The sequence below is a fragment of the Lathamus discolor genome, chromosome 6 (genome assembly GCF_037157495.1).
Source record: "Lathamus discolor isolate bLatDis1 chromosome 6, bLatDis1.hap1, whole genome shotgun sequence".
In the NCBI taxonomy this organism is placed as follows: Eukaryota; Metazoa; Chordata; class Aves; order Psittaciformes; family Psittacidae; genus Lathamus; species Lathamus discolor.
Genome location: NC_088889.1, coordinates 91070397 through 91092334, shown reverse-complemented (window position 1 = coordinate 91092334; position 21938 = coordinate 91070397). Strand labels below are relative to the sequence as shown.

Below are 21938 nucleotides of genomic sequence, written 5' to 3'. Positions count from 1 at the left end.
TGAGTCTGACCAAAGGCTCCTCTTGGCCTGGCTTTTTTGTCCTGAGGAAAAGGCTGGAGAACAGGAGGCTTCCCATTACGCACACAAGGGACTGGAAGACCAATCTGAAAGGCCAAGATTTGTTTTCCAAAGTAAAATTAAAAACAAAATTAGCACACACACAAAAAAAAAAAAATCAGCAAAATTAAAAGAATAAAATAAGAATAATAGGAAAAAAAAAAGGCACTAAAGCAGCTTTTCCTGGATTGATTTCAGCTCGCAGGACCAAAGTTATTTCAAAGAAGCGATTAAGAGTTAGCATTGCACACACATACCTTCTAAAGAAAACAAATCAAACTAAACCAACAAAAGAAACCCCCAAACAGCGTGCTGATCTGGTTAGCTGTCCAAGCCAGAACACACCTGCACATACCCAGTGTTTCCAAGCTTCCCCAGCTCCTCCAGCACTGCCAAATTGCTGGGGTTTGAAGTGATGGGAGCCCTCACTAATTAGTCTTTAGGTGGGAAGAGAATAATTGGAGCAGAGAGGAAAAGTACAGGAAAATATTTTACTGCAGCATCTTTGTGTTGCTTTAAGGGTCTATGGCAACAACCAGCAGTTAACAATACCCTGCTGCTCTACAGAGAATTTTCCAGTGAAGGAAAGGCGGCAGAAAGTCATTTCAAGCCTCTAATTAGACTCACAAAGCACTGCAGATTAGCAAAGCAATGCAGGTGTTGTGCTCATGGGGTTTGCAATTTGATCTCCACTTCATTTAATTACAAAATCAATTTTCCTGAAGTGGAGAAAGATTTTACACTGCTACAGAGCCTCCAAAAAGCAGGAATTTAGGAGGTTTTCACCTGAAATATATCACTATTTTTTATTTAAAGAGCTTTTAACCAGCATCTGTTGTAACGTCAAACTTTTTATGTATATCAGATAGATATATCAGCTCCTTTTATCTTTTCTGTGTCCAATTCTGATGGATTCCTGTGGGCTGAGTAGCATGGGACTTCATTTCAGGGCAGCTTGTCCTGCAGCACATTTTGCTGTTCTCAGAAGTGGGAGCTTTTCCATTTAGCAGGACACAAAAGCCAATCGTCAAGTGAAGCTGAAAATAAGTAATTCAATTCCTGTGACATTTGGACAGCTCATTTCCCACTCCCAGCCCACCCCAGCTACGGCTCAAGTTGCTTTAAGAAATTGTCTGCACTTGCAAATGTTGGATCTGGCTTGGACTTCTTCATGCTAGTCAAGATCCCATTTGTTGAGAGTAATGAGACTGGGGACAGACAGGAGACATGGAAGGGGAGGATGAAGTATGAGGGATACATTTGCTATGAATCAGAGGTGTTCTTCTATGGCAGTACTTTTTAACTTTTTTGTGTGTTTCCTTAAAGATATATAAATATACCTGCCCAGGATATGCTCCTGTGCAACTTCCCTTGACAACTGGACTGGTACATGGAAGAGAAAGAGGCCACTGCAAAGGGAAATCAAGTGAGCAGCTACATCAAAAGGAAGGAGAGACTATATGAAACAAAAAAATAAAAGTAAAAAATTAAAAAGCACAGAGTTTAAAATGTAACCAAGAGCCCAGTTTAAAATAAACAAAGGAAGAAACAAAAACAAAGGAAAGAACAAGCTGGGATAAGCTCACTAGATGCCGAAGGGATATTTTAAGGGTACAAGGTCTCAACATGAATAAGGAGGCATAAACACATTCAAACACTGCAGACTGCTCCCTTTGAAGAATGCATCTGGGGGAGGTTTAGAAACAGAAAACTCCTCGGTGATGCCCCAGCACACGCGGGAAACCAGCCTGAGCTTTTCCTGAGCTACACACTTCCCGCAAAGGATCCTTTTTAAACCCACAATATGGATACGATTCCCAAAGCTTTAACCTCAAAAGAGGAAGAACAACATGCACATGACAGTCTGACAGCAATGCTTCTTCCAAACACCCACTGACCAGCCAGCCCTGGCAAGTCTCCTGTTGAGTTTTGATAACCAGAATGCAGCCAAAATGATGCTCTCAGGCTGCCACAGGAGTGGCACTGAGGTGGGAGCTTCTGTCAGCTCATCAGTTAGCACCTACATACCACAAAATCAGTGTTCACAAATAAAAGTGTTCATTGATAAGCATTTTAATGCTGCTTTTTTTTAAGGTACTAATTTGATTTTGATTCTAATTTTGTGCTTACACATTCTGAAATCCTAAAATCATACCCTGCCCTGTTTAAAGCAACCCCAAAATCCAGCTTTTTTTACCAGATTTCCCAACCATCCATACCATTGATGGCACCTCCCCTAAAAAGCCTTGTCTGCTGTTACCACTGCTTCGTTTTGATAGTGCTATCAGTGCCAAGAGCCTCAGTGTTAGATGCTGATAAGAGCTCTGAGGCAGGGATTATATCCAGCTTTAAAACTCACAGCTATGGGTCAACACTAACGTCAGCATTAACAGCTCTCTTGGAAGTGAACTAGCACCAAAGTCAATACAGCCCTGGCCACTGTGTGAAAACCATCGAAAGAAAGTCAAGTGATTCAACTGCACCTAAGGCTAAATGCTCGTTTAAGGAAGTGAATAAATCCACAGCCAACAGGATCTGCATTCTGCTCTCTCATGCTGTAGGTTCTCCCAGGGACCTACAGCTCTCAGTGCCCTCTCAAACTCCAATACTGAAGACAAATGGAAATGGAAACGCTGCATGGGAAAATCCATCCACACATGGGATGCCCAGATCAGCCCCAAACAAGTGGAAGAGGGGGAAAAGTCCACAACTTTGCTCATTTTCATTTGGGAAACAGCATAAAACACATTACTCCTCCAAAGAAGCTCCATTAGTTCTCTCTTCAAGAAAGAGAGTTACTTTTCTGATGGAACATCACAAGCAAGGAGGAAGGGAATTTTTTCACTGAAAGCTTGGGACAAGAACAAATTCCCTTTCTCTCTGCTGTGTTATTCCTCATGCTACCAACTTTACTGTTCTAAAGCCCTGCAGTAACTTCAACACACTTTAAAGAGGGTAGTGACAGCTATGCTGGGCACGCTACTGGCCTGACATCTCTCACCTGTGTTGGAGCGCTGGAGAAGTGATGGTTTGGTTGTCCCAGTGGCCAGGCTGGAGGAGGGGACAGAGAGGGATTTATACAGAGCTGTTTCTCGGTGCTCTTTAAATCGCTCTGCAGCCATGAGTGCATTCGAGAGCTCTTGCAGGGGCATATTGTTGATATCTGAAGAAAAGGGACTGAGTGGGTTCTCTAGACTCATCAGCCAGCTCGTGTTACCTGTAAGAGAGAATCAGGGAAGAGCGTTAAGTCCCAGCTCCAGGAAGTTTACAACTCACATCAAAGAAAGCACAAATTGTGTTGGATTTTGCAAGTAACAACCAAACCAGACCAAGCTCTCAGTTCTCCTGCATTTGGAAAACCACTTCATTAATACTCTGTTTTCAGTAAGGAAGTGCTCTGTACTTCACCCCAAGCCCTTCAAGAAACCCTCCTTATTACAGCAGATTCCCAAAAGACATCCAAAGCACTCAGGTATTTTAATTCATGATACCAGGCCAGTTATTTCCTCATGAAGCAATTTTCAGCTGATACAGACAAATCCCTGTGAAAATGGGAAATGCAAAGTAGGGTTGATATTACGTGGCTGTTTCTGTAACAGTACTTAATATACAAACTGAAGTCTTTGCTTCAATCTTTTCACAGGTCTTTTGTAGATTAAAACCACTAAGAAGTGATTTCAAAGAATCAAGTATCGGCTGTATTAGTTTCGAGAGGCAGGAAGCAGTGAAGAGATCTGTTTGTGACTAAATACGGCTTTTCCTTCAGGCTCTGGTTTGGAGTCAGAGGAGCTCACTCCACACTCAGGTGAAGATACCTGTGGGTCTGCGCACCAGGATTTCTGCCCAGCCCTGTGTCAGCAGTGGGACATACGCAGCCAGGTTTGCTTTTTCTTTCTGCAGAGGTGTCTGTGGAGCAGGATTAGTCTTCTCTGACCGAGGTGCAGGAGCAGGAGCACCCTGTGTCCCTTGGGAAGCCGAACCACTGGGAAAATGGGAGGCTGAGCTGTCTAAGGCACCAACACGTAAGGCATGACCACCTGGCGAGACAGACACGAGACAGAAGGGAGAGCCACGCTGAGTTAGCACTGAGAATATCTCACTAGTAGTAAGTCTTTAAAGCTATTCTAGGAGCTGCATGCACAGTACTGGGAACTGTCCTGGTTTTGGCTGGATAGAGTTAATTTTAGGAGCTGGTAGAGTGTTGTGCTTTGGGTTTAGGATGTGAGCAATGTTGATAACACATTGATAGTTTAGTTATTGCTGAGCAGTGCTTACCCTAAAGCCAAGGGCTTTTCAGCTTCTCATGCTCTGACAGTGAAGAGTCTAGGGCACAAGAAGCCAGGACAGCTGGCCCTGGCTGGACACAGGGATATTCCAGACCACAGGACATTGTGCTCAGCCTATAAACTGCTTCTAAGTTGCCAGCTGGGTTTAAACCACAACAGGAACCCAAGAAAACTTAACCTCCTATGTGTTTCTTCTAAACCAGGAGGTCAGATAAACGTAGGTGATTCTCACTGCCAGTGCTCCCCGCTTAACCCATCCCCAAAGCTGTCCTGCAAGGAGAGGGAAGCAGGAGGAGCAGCACCACTCCTGAGGCCAACAGCTGAGCTACCTGCCCTCTATTAAATACTAGACAGGTCCAGACTCTTAAATTAGTTTAGGCATAGCTCTCTTCAGTAGGCACTTGGACACTTAAGCCTATGACACAGTCCAGAAAAGGCAGTAAGACTCCAGGGTAGGAATTTACCAGACATGGATCGGACTCTGTTGCGAGAGCTTCTGCAAACCTGCTGCCCAGCTTGAGATTCCAGTTTTGCTGGAGCTTCTTTTGTTTGTCTCACTTGCAAAACAGGGTCTGAGCTGTGGAAAAAGAAGATGTTGATGATACTGAGAGAGGAATTAGTCATGCTGGACAAATAAGATATTTCTTTTCTGGTCAGAGGAAAACCAGTGCTTTAAGAGACTTTGTTAAGTGGGAATATTTAGAGAGAAAATTACCTTGATTCTGTGCTGCTTTGGAGCTCTCCAGAGTCTAGGCCAAGCAGGGACCTTGTCCCCGTTCCAACGCTTGTAGTGATGGTCACCAGCTTGTTACCAACTAGCCATGTCTTCGTCCTTCCTCCCGCCAACAGAAACTCACCCACAGGAGACCTGGAAACACACTGGTAATGAAGACAACAGAGAACAGAGCCTACACAGATGGCTTATTTCATGTTACTGTGCAGGAGGTGCTGCCTGCTTTCCTTCTTTATACAGCATTTTCAATGTATCCTCTGGTGGTCCACATACACATTATCCATCAGGATAAGGGATTTAATATCAATTGATAGTAGTACTACAGGACACACCTTACAAAACAGTTTAGTTCAGTCCTGGACACATCACAGAGCAGAAGGGAACAAGCCTTGTCTGAGCTTTGCCATCCCTTTGAAGCCAGCTGGCATGACACTCGGGTCTGCAGTAAAGACTGATTCTGCAGCAAGGAGATGGAGCAAAGCACTGCTCACAGACAGCATGCCTTCAAGGCATCTCCTTCTGGAGAGTTCAAGGCTGAAGCAAAGGTTGGTTGGCTCCAATGGACTTCTCTCATCTAACCTCATGTTTAGCCAAGTCAGATTTTATCTGTGAGGAACAGCTTTGGAGCCTGGGCCTGCCAGAACATCCCATGTGTCGTGGTGATTTTCCACTAATGAACAGAAATATAAACCTCAATCAAACCATCTCTCCCATTGTCCCAAACTGGCCCCTACCTCTTAGGCACAGCAGTGAAGTTTGAAAACACGTATCGAGCCATCATATCCAGACAGGTCTCTGTGAGCTCCAGGTGGAGATTCTTTAAGTTGTCATCAGCCTGAGCCATTGAGTTTTCATCTGCAGAGCCCAGGCTTGAGCTGGTGATGGAGGTTTGTATCCGACTAGAAGAGAACGTTTCCAACTGACACATCACATTGCAAAATGCTTGTGCCTGTCACCCAAAAGACAGCGTGATGCAGAACAACCTGAGATACATGCATATGCCAGATCAGAGAGGTGGCCAGACCTTAAACCCAGAGCATCATACAAACAGTTTTGCATCAGCCTCATGATGTGCTTCACAGATTGTCATTGCAGAAAGTGTATTTCAGCTTGAGAGACTGAGAAATGTTTCAATGTCCGCCAGCTGACTCAGCCAAGCCAGTGCTCTCTGATGTTGGTGGCCCATGGGCAAGTGCACCAAGCAAATAGTAAGAGGCAGCTCCATGCTTTGAGTCCACTACTCTATAGTAAGGGCAAGCGTCCCATGACCTGCACAGTTCCCCAGGCAAAATGCTGCCCATGAGCCATCAATCAGGGCACTCCAGACTTCACTTTATGATCCTGTGGTTTGCTTTTTTCTCTGTTGCATCCCTTTCATGCATTGGTCTTTTTCTTCCAAATTCAACAGCGATATAAAACCTGATTTAACTTGAAATAGAAAAAAATTGCACTCTGAACAGGAAGCTGGCACGAGAATAGAGAACAGCTCTGCCTTCAGATCAGCCAAGTTAGCAATGCAATTGTAACAACTGCAGTATATCCTAAAGACAACTCCTTATGCCATCATAATACAAGCTTAGCTGATGTACAGCCAAATTTTTTATGACGTGGCAACTTCTTTGGCATCACTAAGGGTAATTACATGAGCTCCCAGTTGTCACCATTTCCATATAAATACAAGAGAAGAAAACACCTAATAGATTAACGGGGATATTAGAGAAAGATGTGCCAGAATCATACTCACAACTCAGTGTCTTTCCCCCAAACACCATACAGTTATAGTCAAATATAAACCACAGAAGGCAAAGTTCCACTGACAGCAATCCTTAGAGACGAAGGCACAAATCTTCAGGTTCAGATTTTAAACCAACGTGTTACAGCAGCAGTTTAACACTCAAGGGAAGTGATCCAGGAAAACGTTTTCAAAACTAGGACAAACTGTTTCACCTTCCATGTGAGCAAATCAATGGCTGGAATCGGAACTTGTTTGCTTCAGTCATGAAAGCAGTTGCTTCGTACAGGCTGAGCGTACACCTCATGGCATCACACTTCCATCAGCTCCCTTTGCCTCAAAGAACAAATCCTAAACTGAGGCCAGAACTACTCCTAGTCTGGAAGGAGGGCCTGGATGTAACTTTGCAGAGTATCAAAAGCCTCTCCTGGCACAAATCACTGCTTAGAAGGCTGAAGATTTAACCAGGACTCTCACTTGCACAGAATGCAACCTTTTTCCTTTCTTATTCCTTTGGTGTTTTGTTGGTTTGGTTTTCCCCCTTCACCATCTTTACTTTGAAAAGAGAAATTTGCTAAAGCATCAGAGAATAGGGCAAAGTCACCATACAGAGCAGAGGGTATGATGCGACAAGCCCTTAGCCAGCATTGGGAAGCCATGGGATATCCATGACACCAAAACCTTTGTCTGTAGCTAAGGCCAGTTTTTAATTGCATACCAACGTCATGCAAGCATCCCACATGCAAATCCACCCTGCTGCCACCCTCCCTTGCAGTAAAATTTCCAAGTGCTGAGATGCTCTTGGATTCTCCCCATTTAAAGTGCCTCTACCTGCGGACCACATGTTCAGACACACTGATGCTGCGGGATCGGAAGGCATCAACTGCAGAGGATTCTTTCAGCTCTTTCACTGGAGGAGAGTTATTCAAGCCTTGCTTTGCATTTTTGGCTAGTCTTAAACTACTAGGTGGAGAAGCACCAAGCCCCAAAAGAGGTCACAGGAAGGGAGGAAATCATTGTAGGGATGTAGGTTGAAAAGTCACAGGTCACAGGGTCAATATTGGGGGATCCCGGAGGGTGATGGAAAATCAAATAAATGCCAAAAAAAGGAAAACACAAATTAAATCGTACAAACAAGCAGAGCTGAAAGCATTAAAAAGACAAACCACAATTCTGAAACCAAGGTTTTAAATGTGCTACGAAACAAATGAAATTAGTACAAGTTAAAACAAAAACCAAACTGATTGAAATGACAGTTGGAATACTGCGCTGTTAAACAAAGGCAGGAGCACCTGAGGGCTGATTAGGCGTCAGTGTGTGAAGTCTGAGTTTTGTGCAGTTCAACCACCTCTTGGGTTGCCCCAACTCACCGCTTCAGCACAGCTAAAAACCTTGTTACTTCCAGAGACCTGATCCTAAAATGCTTTTACTAATACAAGGAGACATAGAAATATATCAGCCATTTCTACCTCCGTTAGGCCTGGCCCAAATCTGAGCTTTTACCCTGAATCACACAACACCCAGGACCAGTCAGACATAAGGGAATACTCAGCCCGTCTATACACAACTGATCCTCCTCACACTGCACAGATCAAAGGGCAAGAGGACAAAAATCCTCTTGCTGTTGCTGACTGTGGGATGCTTTTCTGTCCAACAAGCTATCTTATTTCAGGTGGCTCGAGGTAACCCACTTGACTTTGAACTGGAACAGAAAGATAAGCCTTTACACCATCAGGTGCCAACCACATGTGGGAGATGACAGCAATTAACACCTAAGAGGCACTTTAATTAGCACAGCTGAGATGCATGCCTGCCTGAGTACTAATCTGGATCTCACAGCTGGTTCAGCAGTTCACATCCCCATGTGTAAAATGCAGATACTAATTTAACCCTTCTGGACCCTTCTCAACATGATTTGTCTGCTGTTCCCTTCCATGAATTACCACCTTTCAGGTGGCCACCTGGAAGGATCAGAATTTATTTGTCCTTCCAATGACCTCTGAGAGATCACTTTTGGCCACAGCTGGAGATATGACTGCACAGAGCACAGGCTCATACCCTGACATAATCACTATGTCAACATCATCAGGAACCGTTGGGATCTTGGATCTCCTGCAACACCCATCACCTCAGCCAGGGCACTGGAATACTTATTCTTTGGGCTTAAGGAGTGAAAGCAAGCACACCGGCTTCACAAGCAAGGAAACAGGTATCTGCTTCAAGCCATTTCCTCTCTCTTTGCCAGAATCCAAGCTCAGCCAGCCCCAGAGGCAGTGGCATCAGCAGTTCTGGTATTTCAGGTTGCTGCCTGGGTACAGCCCACACTCCTTAGCAGAGATTTCTGTGGGAAGTGATCCAGCAGCATTAGCAAAAGCCTTTAGATGCAGTAGTATTCCAACCTGGTAAATTTAACAGGTTTTGGGGGGGAAAAAAAGGGGAAAAAAAAAAGATTAGTTGAAATTTTAATTTAAGAGACAAGTGTCAAAAGGCTTCTCTTCCAAGTTTCTGAATGAAAGAGGAGGAGATGGGAGAGATGAAACACAAAACAGGGTTTACAGCTATAGCATTAGGGCAGGGATGGTGTTTCTTCATTGCAAGATACTCCTTGAGCCTTGCAGTTAAAGTAGAGGCACTTTCCCCAGGGTGCAAATGCCACTGTATGCTTATGCGCATTAACACTGAAGCAAGTTAAGTGAACCAATTTAGGCAAGCCCTGCAGGTAAAAAGGACATTAGAGAAACCCTGAATGCCTGCCAAGCAATATTCTCCTATTGTGGCAAATGTTACTTTGAAAGATTGCTGGTAAGATATGTTCTGACTTCTGAAGTCATGAAGCTTTGCTTCAAACTGACATAATGGCTTTGAGATTCAAAAGAAGGATGAGGATATCCAGATACACAGAAGGCAGCCGTCTGCCACCCAAAACACTTGACAGATAACACTATGCGAAAACACAGCACTCGCTCTCTCCATTTACACAGGCTGCTAATCATAATGTCTCTGGCAACCATTTAAGTAGCAGTTAGAGATCAACCATCAAAAGGAGTTAGCACTATGAACAGGTATTCTATTACTTCTGGTAGCACTGTACTGACACACATCAACCTGAAAGAACTGTTGGTTTTCAAAAATTAACAACAAAAAGCCTTACACCTTCCTGCAAAGGTTTACAGAACAGCCAGTGATGCCCTCTTATGGACTAGCAGACTGTCAGCTTGGTTTGATTCCAGCTTCTTACCATTTGTCTTTTCCCAATCCCCTGACCTAAAGAGGTTTACTTTGCTTGCTTAAATGCAGTCAGATTTTGGATAACTAGACCCAGCCTCCTTCAGAAAACACAGGGAAGGGTGTGAGGACTAGAACAGGGAACACAAGACCCTTCTGGAGTCAAACATAATTTACCTTTTTGGCCTCTCGTTCAGGCTTGTACTGCGAGCCCTGAAACTGTCCTTCTCAGGTGTGTCATCGAAGGAGAGGAGGACGTTTGAGCGCAAACCCTGCCGATTGAGACAAACAGGTCAGAGTCTGAATGGGCAGGACGAGCAGCTGGAAGACTGCAGTGATGCAGAACTCATAGCTATAAAAAAGATGCTGTGGTGAAACGCTGGTACAGGGTGCCCAGAGAAGCTGTGGCTGCCCCATCCCTGGCAGGGTTTAAGGCCAGCTTGGACGGGGCTTAGAGCAAGCTGCTCTAGCGGAAGGTGTCCCAGCCCACGGCAGGGGGCTGGAACTGGATAAGCTTTAAGGTCTCTTCCAACCCAAATGGTTCTACGATTGTGTGAAGTTTCCTAGCTTCAAAGAGAAGCTCTAATCTTCTCAAACCATTACTTTTATTAGAATAGCATAATTTGTATTAGATACTTTTTGAATCAGTAGTGTCCATTACCTTTGTAATAAAGGGGACAAAGTCCTTTCGGAAGGGAAGGCGACACCGGATGAACCACATCGCTATCACATGATGGGCCAGGCAAACGATGTACTGGTTAAACCTAAAACAGCACAGAGATAGCCACAGAGTTTAATGCTGCATTATGATGCCATTCCACAACTGAAAAGAAGGGTTTTTCAAGCTGAGAAACTGTAAGCATAAAGACAAAACCCTCAAAAGTTCTGTTTGAGAAAAACACGTATTTCGACCAGGGTGAGTATGCCCCTTCTTCAGAAGAAGCCTGGAGATACCAGAATGAGCAATATCCAATAAATAACCTTGATCCAAGTACTACAAACAAAGCATATCTCATTCTCTTAATTTTACTTACTTAGAAGGGTTTGTGTACGGTAGGGAGATGGCGAACACACTGGCATACTGCTCTGCTGCGAAGTTCCTATAGAGGTGAGGCAGCCTGGCTAGAGCTGGAATAGGTCAAGAAGGAAACCAACATGGGTGAGGCCTGAACACGAACTATTCAGTATCACAGTTCAGCTTAATTTGAATTGGCTTGTTTCTTTCAAACCATCAGCTGATACGGAAGTTAAAATCAAGTTATAGTTTCATGCTGTTTAAGTTATAAGCAACAAGGCGGAGAAAGCACCTTTGCATTTCCAGTCACTGCATGGCTGTACTACACAAAGCACGACCTCTTCAGTGTGTGCCAGTGCTTTAAATAGAAAACCAGTAACAAGCAAGAGATGATCAAATATTTATATGTTGAGGATGGTGCAAAGGCATCACAAAAAGCCAAGAAACCCTTACAATGCATTCCATATGACTGACACAATCAAAACGCCCACATTCAGCGCAAACAATACAACTATAAGAGGTCAAAAGTACAAGAACATTACAACTCACTTGAAAGAAATTCCAAGAGGGGGATTGCCATGTTGGCTGTAGCAGAAATGTGGGTTAATTTGACTATTAAGACAGGAAGTGCCTTTATGATGATGTCGGGCATCTCGACACTACAGACAGAGAGTGCCACAACGCACTGGTTCGCGCAGCGGTAAATGAGACCGTGTTCCAGGCAATACACTATTTCACGCTACAAGAGTAAAAGAGAAAGAAAAGCCATGATACAGGGAAAGAGAAACCTCTGAGTTACCATCTCCTGGCTTCAGACAGCATTTCAGAATGGCTTGGCATGTAACATACCGCCAGGCCTGCATGGTGCACACGAATTCAAATCCAAAATGCACTGACACAGAACCCTACATAATGCTGCATATATTCTAGGCTAAAATCTTAAGATGGGACTTTGATCAAGTCAGTATTTTAGAAGCTAAATATTTCAGTTTCTGATTAAACAGAATTTTTACGTTTAGCAGGGTCTTCCAGCAGATGGTGAAGTCACCCAGCAACCTGCAAGAGGCTGTTACCTTGCACTTTAGTCTCCTAATCAGCATGTATGAGAAAATGCTCTATTATACAGGATTTTGCCCTGTCCCCCCTCACCCTCTTACTTCCCCCATACCTGTTTAGCTTTGTCCAGATAATTATGATAAGATATTAATGCTGTCAGTACTGGAACAACAGCCAGATGCAAATCCGTGCGAGAAAAGCCTTCTGGGGTACCATGGAGCCTGTCAGTAGTCTTTTTGTCTGTGAGCTGACAGATCACACAGTAAGTTAGAATGCCTCACACCAAATATACACTCTAAAAGACAACAGATATGCACGGCCTATAGCTCCCTTTTTACATGTCTACATATGTACAAAGAGAAAGAACACTCATTATTACCTACTTCTGTACCTAAAGCAGCCCTCACAAAAGGGAAGGTGAGTGAGGATTGACAAACAGCATGTTTATCTTCAGAATATTAGACTGAAAGGGAAAACCAAACCCAAACCCCAATCAACTCTAACCAACTCTCAAGCAAACTAAAGATCTGGTGACTGTACATCAGTAGGGTGCATGGCATTACCATGTAGCTCAGTGCAGAGGCCAGAAGGTCTATGTTACAAGGAGAGGTTAAAAATAGCACTTTATAACGGAGGGATTCAGGTAATTTGTTGAGGACCAACTTCAACACCTTCCAGTCTGTTTCCTGGAAAGAAAGAAGAAATTAAGCTAGAAAATTTTGGTACAATTTCAGTTCAGTTTGAAAGCAAGACCAATCCTCTGCCATTTCTTAGGCAGATGTATGTCTTGTCATGATAGCTATATAAAAAGAGGTGGCATTTAGCTGTCAAGTTACTTCCTGTCTGTCATCCAGATCTAGGTGCAATACTGGCACCACAAACTGGAAGACAACTTGCATCCAGATCTGCCTGAGTTCAGAAAGACAGAGCCAGAAATCAGTTCTCCCAACCATTAGCACAAATTAACTTCCAGAGCAAGACAACCCTCAGCACATAACTAAGGCCAACGCAACACTAATGAACAATACACATTTACAGTTTACAAGCAACTGAAATACTTATCAGTCCTCAAAATACTTCCAAAACTTGCAGTAGGAGGGTTTTAGTTTCAAATGTCCTTTCAGAAACGAGAAGACTTATTTGATCTTTGATAACACACACTTTTTGCCCTTGTCTGCTCTGAAGCAGAGTGCCATGAAAGCTTTGCTTAGTTTCTGAAGATCTGAACTAGTGCTCCCACTGCTGGTTGTAAAGCTACATGATTACACACAGATTCTGCCCAAGGAGGATTTACATACTGCTTTTCAGATGTTATTTAGATACTCTGGGATAGAATTCTCTAACCAGCTGATTTAAATGGACACAGTTCATATGAATTATGATATTAAAAGTGGACATACTTGCTTCAAACACTGCAGAAGGACGCCAAAGACCATGGAGTATGGCAGATGCCCGATACGAATGGTGGTGTTTTGGGAAGGCACACTGGGACTTCCTGAAGGCGGAGAGAGTGTACCAGTAGGCTTCTTCTCAGAAGTCCTCTTCTCCGCTTCTCTACAACATGGAAAAGGAGAACAATACATGTAAAATGCATGTAATGTAAAATCAAGATTGGAACAGCCTATTATTCCTGTGACCTACAGTGCTACCCTATTTGGTAGCTAGTTTAATGACCAAACAACAACTGCATTTTCAATTAAAAACCACAGGACTGACAGTAGACAGACAGCAATGAGTTGGTTTGGTCAGGTTAAGGATTTTTCCACCCAGACTCATAGCAAATTCAGAAAGATCTCTTTTGGGGCATGCTACCCAAAGCATTTCAGACCAAGCTATAACATTAAAACCAGAGAGATTCATACAAATCATTGACGCAAACCTCAATGTGAAAACTGGTTTGAGGAGGGAAATTGCAAACATTTTGGTGAAGTTTTGTGAGCAGGAACAGATATTTCACATCTCATTGAGAGCTTTGTAGGTAACTGATTTGTAAGAATAATTCACTAATGAGTTATTGAGACAATCCTAGGTTGTAACTATAGATTGTGTACAGGCTGATACATCAGGATTGGGAAGAATTAGAAAAACTGTGGATTGTAGATGGACCATTAAGCTCGTGCAAAAGTATCAAAGAGTTTGGAAAACAGCTTTTGCTTAACGCAGTGAGAAACCTACACAAAATCACAAAGACAGTAAGGGCTGAACCTCACTGCCCCATCCTTGTTGGAAAGACCAAGGCGGTGGAGGGAGTCAGCTCGAAGCATCAGCAGGAAATCAAATACCTGTAACAGAGAAGACATTGGAATAACTCAAACCCCAAGCCAATAGAATACTCTCCCACCTTCCCATGTGATACTTTTGCAAGTACAAAGAGGTTTTTAATAGATGTGTGGCTAGCTCTGTAGGAGGCATCACTTCTTGTGTTACAGTACATATACATACTTCTATTAGCCAAGAAACATTTCATTCTACTTCTGGCAAGCTCTAGAGCACACATTCCCACCTGCCTCCCACAAACTGCAGCAAGAACATGCAGCTCTTGACCTGAAAGCACAAGTTACCTCTCATACCTGCAATCTGATGCTGCTAGCAACAGCAAGGCTGTATGCATAAATATAGTGGCGCTGGACGTGGTGGATCAGCATCTCGTACACCCGCATTGCGTGGCTGGAGGGTAAGCTGTAGAGTTTAGTCTAGAGAGGAGCAGAAACACAAATCAAAAGGCAGGCTCACACTTCTATTCAGAAATGTTCCCTGCCTGTGGCAGAGGGACTGAAACTAGATGGTATTTTAGGTCCTGTCCAACTCTAACCATTCTATTCTATAAACGTGTATTTGCACTAAGAATTCAAGAACACCACAGCAAAAACTTGCTCCTGAAAGCAAGATGAAGAGATGGCCCCAAGCAGAACTTCTGCAGAGGCTCTAGAGCAACTCTGCCCAGCTCCAGAAGGGCACTGGCTGGAACAACCAGCCCTTCACAACTGCTTAACCGTATCTCAGAACATACTACCCAAACACAACACATCTATTCAAGGTTATGAAGCACTCCCTTTCTAGTAGTTTATGAACACATGGAAATGTGCTCACAGTCCTTGTACAAGGGAAATTAAACAAATGAAACATTTAGCAAACAGTGATACAGTACCCAAAAGCAAAAGGAATGACCGAACCAAGAGTTAAGATATTATGTGGGCGAAACAAAAGGCAAAATATTTAACAGTGGGAAAGTCGTTATCTAAAAAGCCAAGTCCAGCAGAAGACTGTTCTGAAGAAGACACGTTTAATGCTCTGTAGCATTTACCTGAAGAATTATCAGGAGTCCAAGAACTGCTGTCTTGACATCCTCCAAAGAAGCTGAATACGATAGCAAGTCCCTCTCTTCCAGTTCAGAAGGAGATGAGAGAGAATGTGCAGCCACCTTTTAAAAAGAAAAGCAATGCATTGTTTAAATCTGTGAGAAACCCTTCCTTTATTTCCATCCTGGAAGGTCAGGAAGGACCACGGGAAGTCATCCTTGCTGGAAATTCTGCAAGCCCTTTCAGGTAACTTAAACGTGCATTGATAGAGCTCTGCACTTCAGACTTGCATCCTCCAAAATCCATCAGTTTTACAATATCCTGCTCAGCCACACAACTGGTAACAGTCACAGGTTAGTCTCCTCAGTCACAGTAAAAGGATGTGTCAAAAGGTGTGGTGATGCTACTGACAACTGGAAAAGCTCTGCCTCACCTTTTCTATGATATCAAGCAAGCTGTTGAAGTGATGTGTGTTGCAGCCTTCAGCCAGGTCTACAAGTAACTGAGTGGCCAGTTTTCGGACCTGATGGTCTTTATCCTCTGGAATGTGAGCCAGCTGAGAGATCACAACCAAGTTTATCAGCTCCTCCTGCAAGAGGACACACCTTAATAAGTCTTTGCTGTCCACTGTTCAGTCAGCACGTTCAAGAGACAAATCACTGCAAACAAAAGAACATTGATATCAGGTTAATTCCTCAACTGTTTGGTTCCTTGATTTTTACTCTCCCCTGCAAATACTTGAGACTTTTGCTGCACTTCAGTGCTTCCGTTTTCATCTATCCTACTGACTTGATAGCCCATGCTCAAATACACTGTTGAAAGAGATTTTTAGGTATAGTGTTTTTTGAGAAAGAGAGGAAACATGCAACAGCATCATGTTTTGACAGATCTTGAGGGAATCCAAGCAGCACCTCTGCTCCTTCCTGTCCTCTGACACTCCGGGTACATTCAAAGAGCTGAAGACATCCCCAGAGCTGAAAAACATCTTAACATCTCTCTCAGACAGCTTCTATCTTGGATCGCAATTAAACTGCAAGCACCAAGACAAATCAATCTGCTCATGTCAGATTATGTCCAGACCTCATCCTTTTACAAAGCTTTTATATAAACTCTGCATCTCTGCCTCACCAAAGCCTTCCCCACCCACTTAGGATCCCACATGTCATCATCAGAAACAGACAAACACACACCTCATAGAACTGCCTGTTAATACTCAGGACAAAGGACAAGACATCCAGAACTTTAATCCGAACAGCACTACGACTTTCGTTCCTAGAATGGGAAGAACAAATTCAACATGAACAAAATAAAGTTGCTGATATTTAGGGAAGGGGGGAGAAGATAAAGGGAAGGTAAAACTAAACTAAGAAACTTCTTAAGAGTTAGCACAGTAACAGTTAGAAATCAGCTGAGCCTTCAGTTAACATTGCTACATATGAAATCAGATTCAAGAATTGAACCTGGAATCCCAATTCAGCTTTTACTACTTCTGGAGACCTGTAACTGCAATTTTCCCATTCCAGTCCAAGCTAGGAAGCACATGGCAGAAGAATACATGCTCTGGTGAGCAAATTTAAAACCACACATATGGCACTAAGGAAGAGTTGCTCTTTGGCAGCATTTCACAGATGAGACAGAAGTCTGTTACTGCTGTATGCTGGTATTTTAGAGCACAAGAATACTTTTAGCAGCACCAATTTAAAACCAGATAACTTTAACACTGGATAACCATATGCAATCCTGATGCTGAACACGAAGGTCTTGTTTGGTGTCAGAACTACAAAGTGCTGTGGAGTGGAACACTTAACTGCCTAAGCTAACTGGAATAGCACCATCCAATAGACATAAAGAGAAAAAAAAGGAATCATAAATAGCTCAGTGGAAAGTTTTTCTTCTGTTAAACAAAATCCTTTCACATGCTGTGCCCTGGATCTACCATGCTTCTTATCAGCCATTTACTAACATCAGAACTTCAGAAAACAAAATTATCTAACTTCAGAAAACAAAATTATCTAACATAGAAACACAGCAAGAAACATTTGAAAGTGGCTTGTACTCACAAAGTTATGATTTCATACCTGAAGAATCTCTCCATTAACATCTGCAGGTTGTGAATCCAGCCGTCTTTGGCAGGATGAATGGACTGAGCTCTGTATGTTATCAAGTTTAATACAGAAGATTCCTTTCACAGAGAGATCAAGAATTTTTTCTTTTAGTGTATAAGCAAATACAATATATCCATTCCTCAGCCCCCCACGCCAAGAATAAGGCTCATATAAGACCTTGCTGTGATTTTCTGGCCACTAGCTATTTTAGGACTCCCAACTTTCAATGTACTAAGTAACAAAACAGATTCAACTGGCAACAAAGGAAGACAATAATAGGCAAGGTCTTACTGGTCTCTGATCAGCGCATCTTTCCACCAGCTCAAAAAACCTCTCTTCAGAGCCATGGAATTCATTCTGGTCACAGAGTTCTTCTACTGTAGTCAAAAGATCATGTACAATGGACTTAAGTTCTTGGCTCTCCAGACTCTGAAACAGAGACGAAAGCATTCCTAAAAGACTTCTACCTTACCAGAAAGTGCTAGCTTTGAAATGCAAACAGAAAACTCAGTTGAGAAGCACAGAATTGGGCTCAACCTTCACTCAGCTTCAAAGTTCACTTGAGTGTACAAAGAGGAGATCAGTTTGCCAAAATATCTATGGCAAGATCTTTAAATTGAAAGTACATCAAGACAGGCTCAGCACTCACCTGCAGCTGCTGCAGTAATCGCTCCATGATGTCCAAGAGGATGTCCCACGTTACAGCTTGCAGCTCCTTCCCATACTTCTTTATGAGACGTGTTATGGACAGAACTATCTCATAAGACACAACTGCATTGGGACATGTCATGGCCTGGAACACAAAGCATTTCAGTCAGTTAACAGTTAGGAAGCAGCGATCAGAAACTTTGTATGGGTCCAGACATATGTCTGAATAAAGTTCCTCCCATCCTACCTTGAGGAACGACGGCAGCACTGAAGTTGGGGAGTTCTTGAGTGAACTGAGGCGATGAGCACCCCACAGAGCCATCCCAACAAAAAACACAGCTCCTCTCAGCAGCGCTGCATCTGCCATGTAAGCTCTAAGGACAGATGGAAGGGAAGTCTTACACACAAGGAGTACTTTAGCATACAAGCATCAGTAGGAATACGCACTGTCACTACAGGAATTCAGGTCTGTTACACATCAGAGCTTTGCACAACAATTTACAAACATGAAAATCATTTAGTACAGCATTAAACAAAGCAAAATTAAATTCAGGAAAGTCAAAAAAACAAGCACTTCAGCATCATAATGAGGAAGGGAATTAATTCCTAAGCACCAGAATCTTCAGCTTGTTCTACTGGGGTCAGTGACTCCCCATCTATCTTGACAGGACCTCTACTGAATTCCTTGGGGTTTGATAGATACACCTGCTTTACCTGTCTTCCATGATCCTGCACATGTTGTAGATGGCACTGTGTCCCAAATGAGTTCCCAAAAGGTTGCGCATAAGCTGCAAATTCAAAGAGAACATTTAAATATCCAAGTGTTAAAACACTCTTTAGCCTAAATATGCATTTGGCTGCCTGATCAGGCCCTGTTAGGGCAAGTTAATGTGTAAACCATGATACCATGTCACAACAGAAGCCTGTCACATCAGCTGAGAGGAAACTGTGGGTAAACTCCACAGACGCAACACGACTTACACTAACAATGTGCTGATCTCTTAACACTCGAAATAGGTTTTCTTCTACTCTTAAGACCAAGCTGAAATTTATGGCAGATGTGCACAGGCACATCCAACACTTTGTCTACAAGGCCAAAACAGTGAACTCATTAAAAACCAAGACTACAAGGAAGTTCTGACCTTCCAGCATGGTTCACAGAGCTCCTTCACATTGATGGTACGGCACAAAGTGATGATAAATACTGGCAGGTTCTCTGATGGCAGGCAATTATAGCAAACAACTGCATCGAGGACTTGCAAGGAAATCTTTGGGAAGGAGAAAAACCAAACGGTTACATACTTCTCTATGAATAAAGGAGGTCAAACACTAACCTGGCAGACCCAGGAAACCTGGGAGTCAAAAGGGATACAAATATGTCTTTTGCTTTTGCCTTTAATCATTGCAAGATGGAAAGTAAACCATAAAAAGCTCTACTGAAAGTTTGATACACTTATTAAATTTATCAATGCTCTGTTTTAGAGTAAAATGATTATCGGTATATGAGACCCAATGGCTTACAAATACTTCATAGCATTGTATTAGCTCTCTTGTAAGATGAGAATAAACCGTGAAGAGAGTTTGATGGTCTGAGTTCGTGAAAGTTACAGTTTCAAAGAATTCTAAAGGACTAAAAGAGATTCAGATTACTGACCTCTATGTCCACGGATGACGAAGTCTGAATGCACAAAAGGCATATCTTGCTGTTAGGAAAAAAACACCATAATTATAATTGATTGGTTTATATGATTTTAGGCAAATTACAAAGAGCCAAAAGAGACAAGTAAATTGGTATGTTATTTTACTCATCAGTCCCCTTACCGTGGCACTGTTGATAACACTTCCAGAGATACCAAACTCCTGTTCAACACTACAACCTCTTTTCCTAAGTTAAAGTTGCATTTAAATGCAACACAGTATGCCTAGATGAATACAGTAGCAGAGACCATTTGTGGGACTAGGCAATGCAATCAGATCCACCTCATGAAATGGGAAAAGCACATGAAGGTAAACTAAAATAGACCTGAACTTTGCAACAACTGAGAATCAAAAATTTGCCAGAAACATCAGGTGTGACCTGGAATTAAATAGATCCAGATGGGACGAAAAAGATCCCACTTATCCATGCATTGATCTGCAGCTTTCTCCTGTAATTTACCAAGAATAAGCAGGTAGAAGTTAAAAAAAGAACACTTACTGCACCATGTCAGCTACGTAGTCTTCCAGATAGCAGCTATTGAATTTCACCAGGTTCACTAAAACCAGAAGGAACTCAGAAGACAAACCCACATCCATCCACTGCAGCACAAAGTCAGCTAAAGAAGGGAAACAAATCATTACAATGCACTTCCTACTCAGAAGTGCTATCTCTACCTTTTTATCTTGTCACTGGATGCCTGTCCCTTAACTTACTCCCACAAAACTGAAGAGGGGCAGAGATGATACTCACCTAACTCTTCTTCTAGGTAGGTGATGTAGCGTCCATTCTCTGTTAGAGCCTTGAACACTTCGAGCCGTTCGTGCAAATCTTCATTGGAGGGATAATCCTTAATAACCTTAAAAAAGTGTGCTCTGAGGATCCCTAATCTCTCACCCTTAAAAAAAAAGGGGGGGTAGGGAGACAGATAACAGTGTCACTAATGGAAAAAGACAATCAAAGTCTATAGCAGTAACCTTCGTGCTTGAAACTATTTCATTTTCCCACAGGCTATGAAAGTCTCCTGGAAGTACCTCCAACCTCTACTGGCTACTGACAATGGCTCAGGTCTTCTCAATTTGTTATCTCAGCACTCCGGGCTGGAGGCATTTTGTCCAGCAATACAGAGACAGCATCCAATACACAAAGTATTCCATGGAAACAGCAACTGACAGCTCTGCCAGCAGAGCATGGAAAACAATAAGGCCACAAACCAGAATCCATGCCTGTTCTTTCTGTAAGCATCTATCACTGCTTTTTCAGACTACTGAAAACTAGAACTTTGGTCTGATAGAGTTTGTACAGCCCACTGTGAAATCAGAAGAATCTGTAGCATGCTTAACTTGGCCAGACTAAGAAAATAGCTCATAAAGATCTTGTTGCATACTTGACATGCTGCAACATCAAAACCAGCTGCAGCCCAGGACTGATGGGTCTGGGTACAGACCAGATAATTTGCTGTACTATGCTGAACACAACCCAAAGTATTTCTTCCTTTTCAAGAGCATTTCCCCAAACCTGAAAAGTTTCCTATGAAGTAGATGAAGTTTTGCTATGAGGTCAAACCACGGCTGAAATTAAAACACTTCCCATTCCCATTTACGAGGCACAGCCAGCATAAGAAAAAAGTTGTAGAAAAGAGCCACCCAGCATTTCTCACATCCATCCTCTGCACAAACCCCAGTGTAAGTGCAGTGTTTCTTCTATAGTTTGTTTGTTTTCACCTGGCCTTGAACAATTGACTTCAGCAGATGAAGAACAGCGTGTCTGGCTTCAGCGGGGCGCTCTGGCTGGAGCATATCAGCTACCACTTTCCATATGGCTTCCACTGCATGCTGAAAGCAAACACAGGACACAGGCAGCAGTAGGAAGGTTAGGCTTCTTCTGGGATCTTTACCCAGTAGGTCAGTCATTAATTATGGCACCTTATGAACAAGATCTTCAGGGATTTCATGTCTGGAGTTGTCTTTTCTGAGGGACACTCTCACCTGATGAACCACAAGAGACACCAAATCCCATTCTACATGACAGCCTGCACCCCTGTAACTGAAGTTCTTCATCCACACGCTTACTTCAGTGTAAGCAC

At 42.9% G+C, this 21938-nt stretch overlaps 1 protein-coding gene across 7 annotated transcripts in view; it reads right to left on the bottom strand.

The window, feature by feature from the left end:
- TSC2 (TSC complex subunit 2) overlaps positions 1 to 21938 on the bottom strand; it is a 32709-nt gene that overhangs the window by 8255 nt on the left and 2516 nt on the right. For 2 of the 7 annotated variants that reach the window (XM_065684885.1, XM_065684892.1), the window contains exons 4-32: positions 21577 to 21687; positions 20606 to 20750; positions 20354 to 20471; positions 19811 to 19859; positions 19299 to 19424; positions 18871 to 18944; positions 18404 to 18530; positions 18158 to 18301; positions 17800 to 17937; positions 17482 to 17585; positions 16594 to 16675; positions 15837 to 15992; positions 15409 to 15525; positions 14675 to 14797; positions 14280 to 14386; positions 13505 to 13658; positions 12668 to 12790; positions 12217 to 12351; positions 11598 to 11787; positions 11068 to 11161; positions 10695 to 10797; positions 10211 to 10305; positions 7640 to 7771; positions 5811 to 5975; positions 5059 to 5211; positions 4808 to 4920; positions 3873 to 4094; positions 3059 to 3274; positions 1398 to 1466 (exon numbers count right to left, since the gene is read on the bottom strand). In XM_065684885.1, coding sequence (XP_065540957.1) covers positions 1398 to 1466; positions 3059 to 3274; positions 3873 to 4094; positions 4808 to 4920; positions 5059 to 5211; positions 5811 to 5975; positions 7640 to 7771; positions 10211 to 10305; positions 10695 to 10797; positions 11068 to 11161; positions 11598 to 11787; positions 12217 to 12351; positions 12668 to 12790; positions 13505 to 13658; positions 14280 to 14386; positions 14675 to 14797; positions 15409 to 15525; positions 15837 to 15992; positions 16594 to 16675; positions 17482 to 17585; positions 17800 to 17937; positions 18158 to 18301; positions 18404 to 18530; positions 18871 to 18944; positions 19299 to 19424; positions 19811 to 19859; positions 20354 to 20471; positions 20606 to 20750; positions 21577 to 21687 — 3685 coding nt within the window. The remainder of the gene's footprint in view (positions 1 to 1397; positions 1467 to 3058; positions 3275 to 3872; positions 4095 to 4807; positions 4921 to 5058; positions 5212 to 5810; positions 5976 to 7639; positions 7772 to 10210; positions 10306 to 10694; positions 10798 to 11067; positions 11162 to 11597; positions 11788 to 12216; positions 12352 to 12667; positions 12791 to 13504; positions 13659 to 14279; positions 14387 to 14674; positions 14798 to 15408; positions 15526 to 15836; positions 15993 to 16593; positions 16676 to 17481; positions 17586 to 17799; positions 17938 to 18157; positions 18302 to 18403; positions 18531 to 18870; positions 18945 to 19298; positions 19425 to 19810; positions 19860 to 20353; positions 20472 to 20605; positions 20751 to 21576; positions 21688 to 21938) is intronic. The other 5 variants (XM_065684886.1, XM_065684888.1, XM_065684889.1 and 2 more) reach the window with 5 other exon arrangements.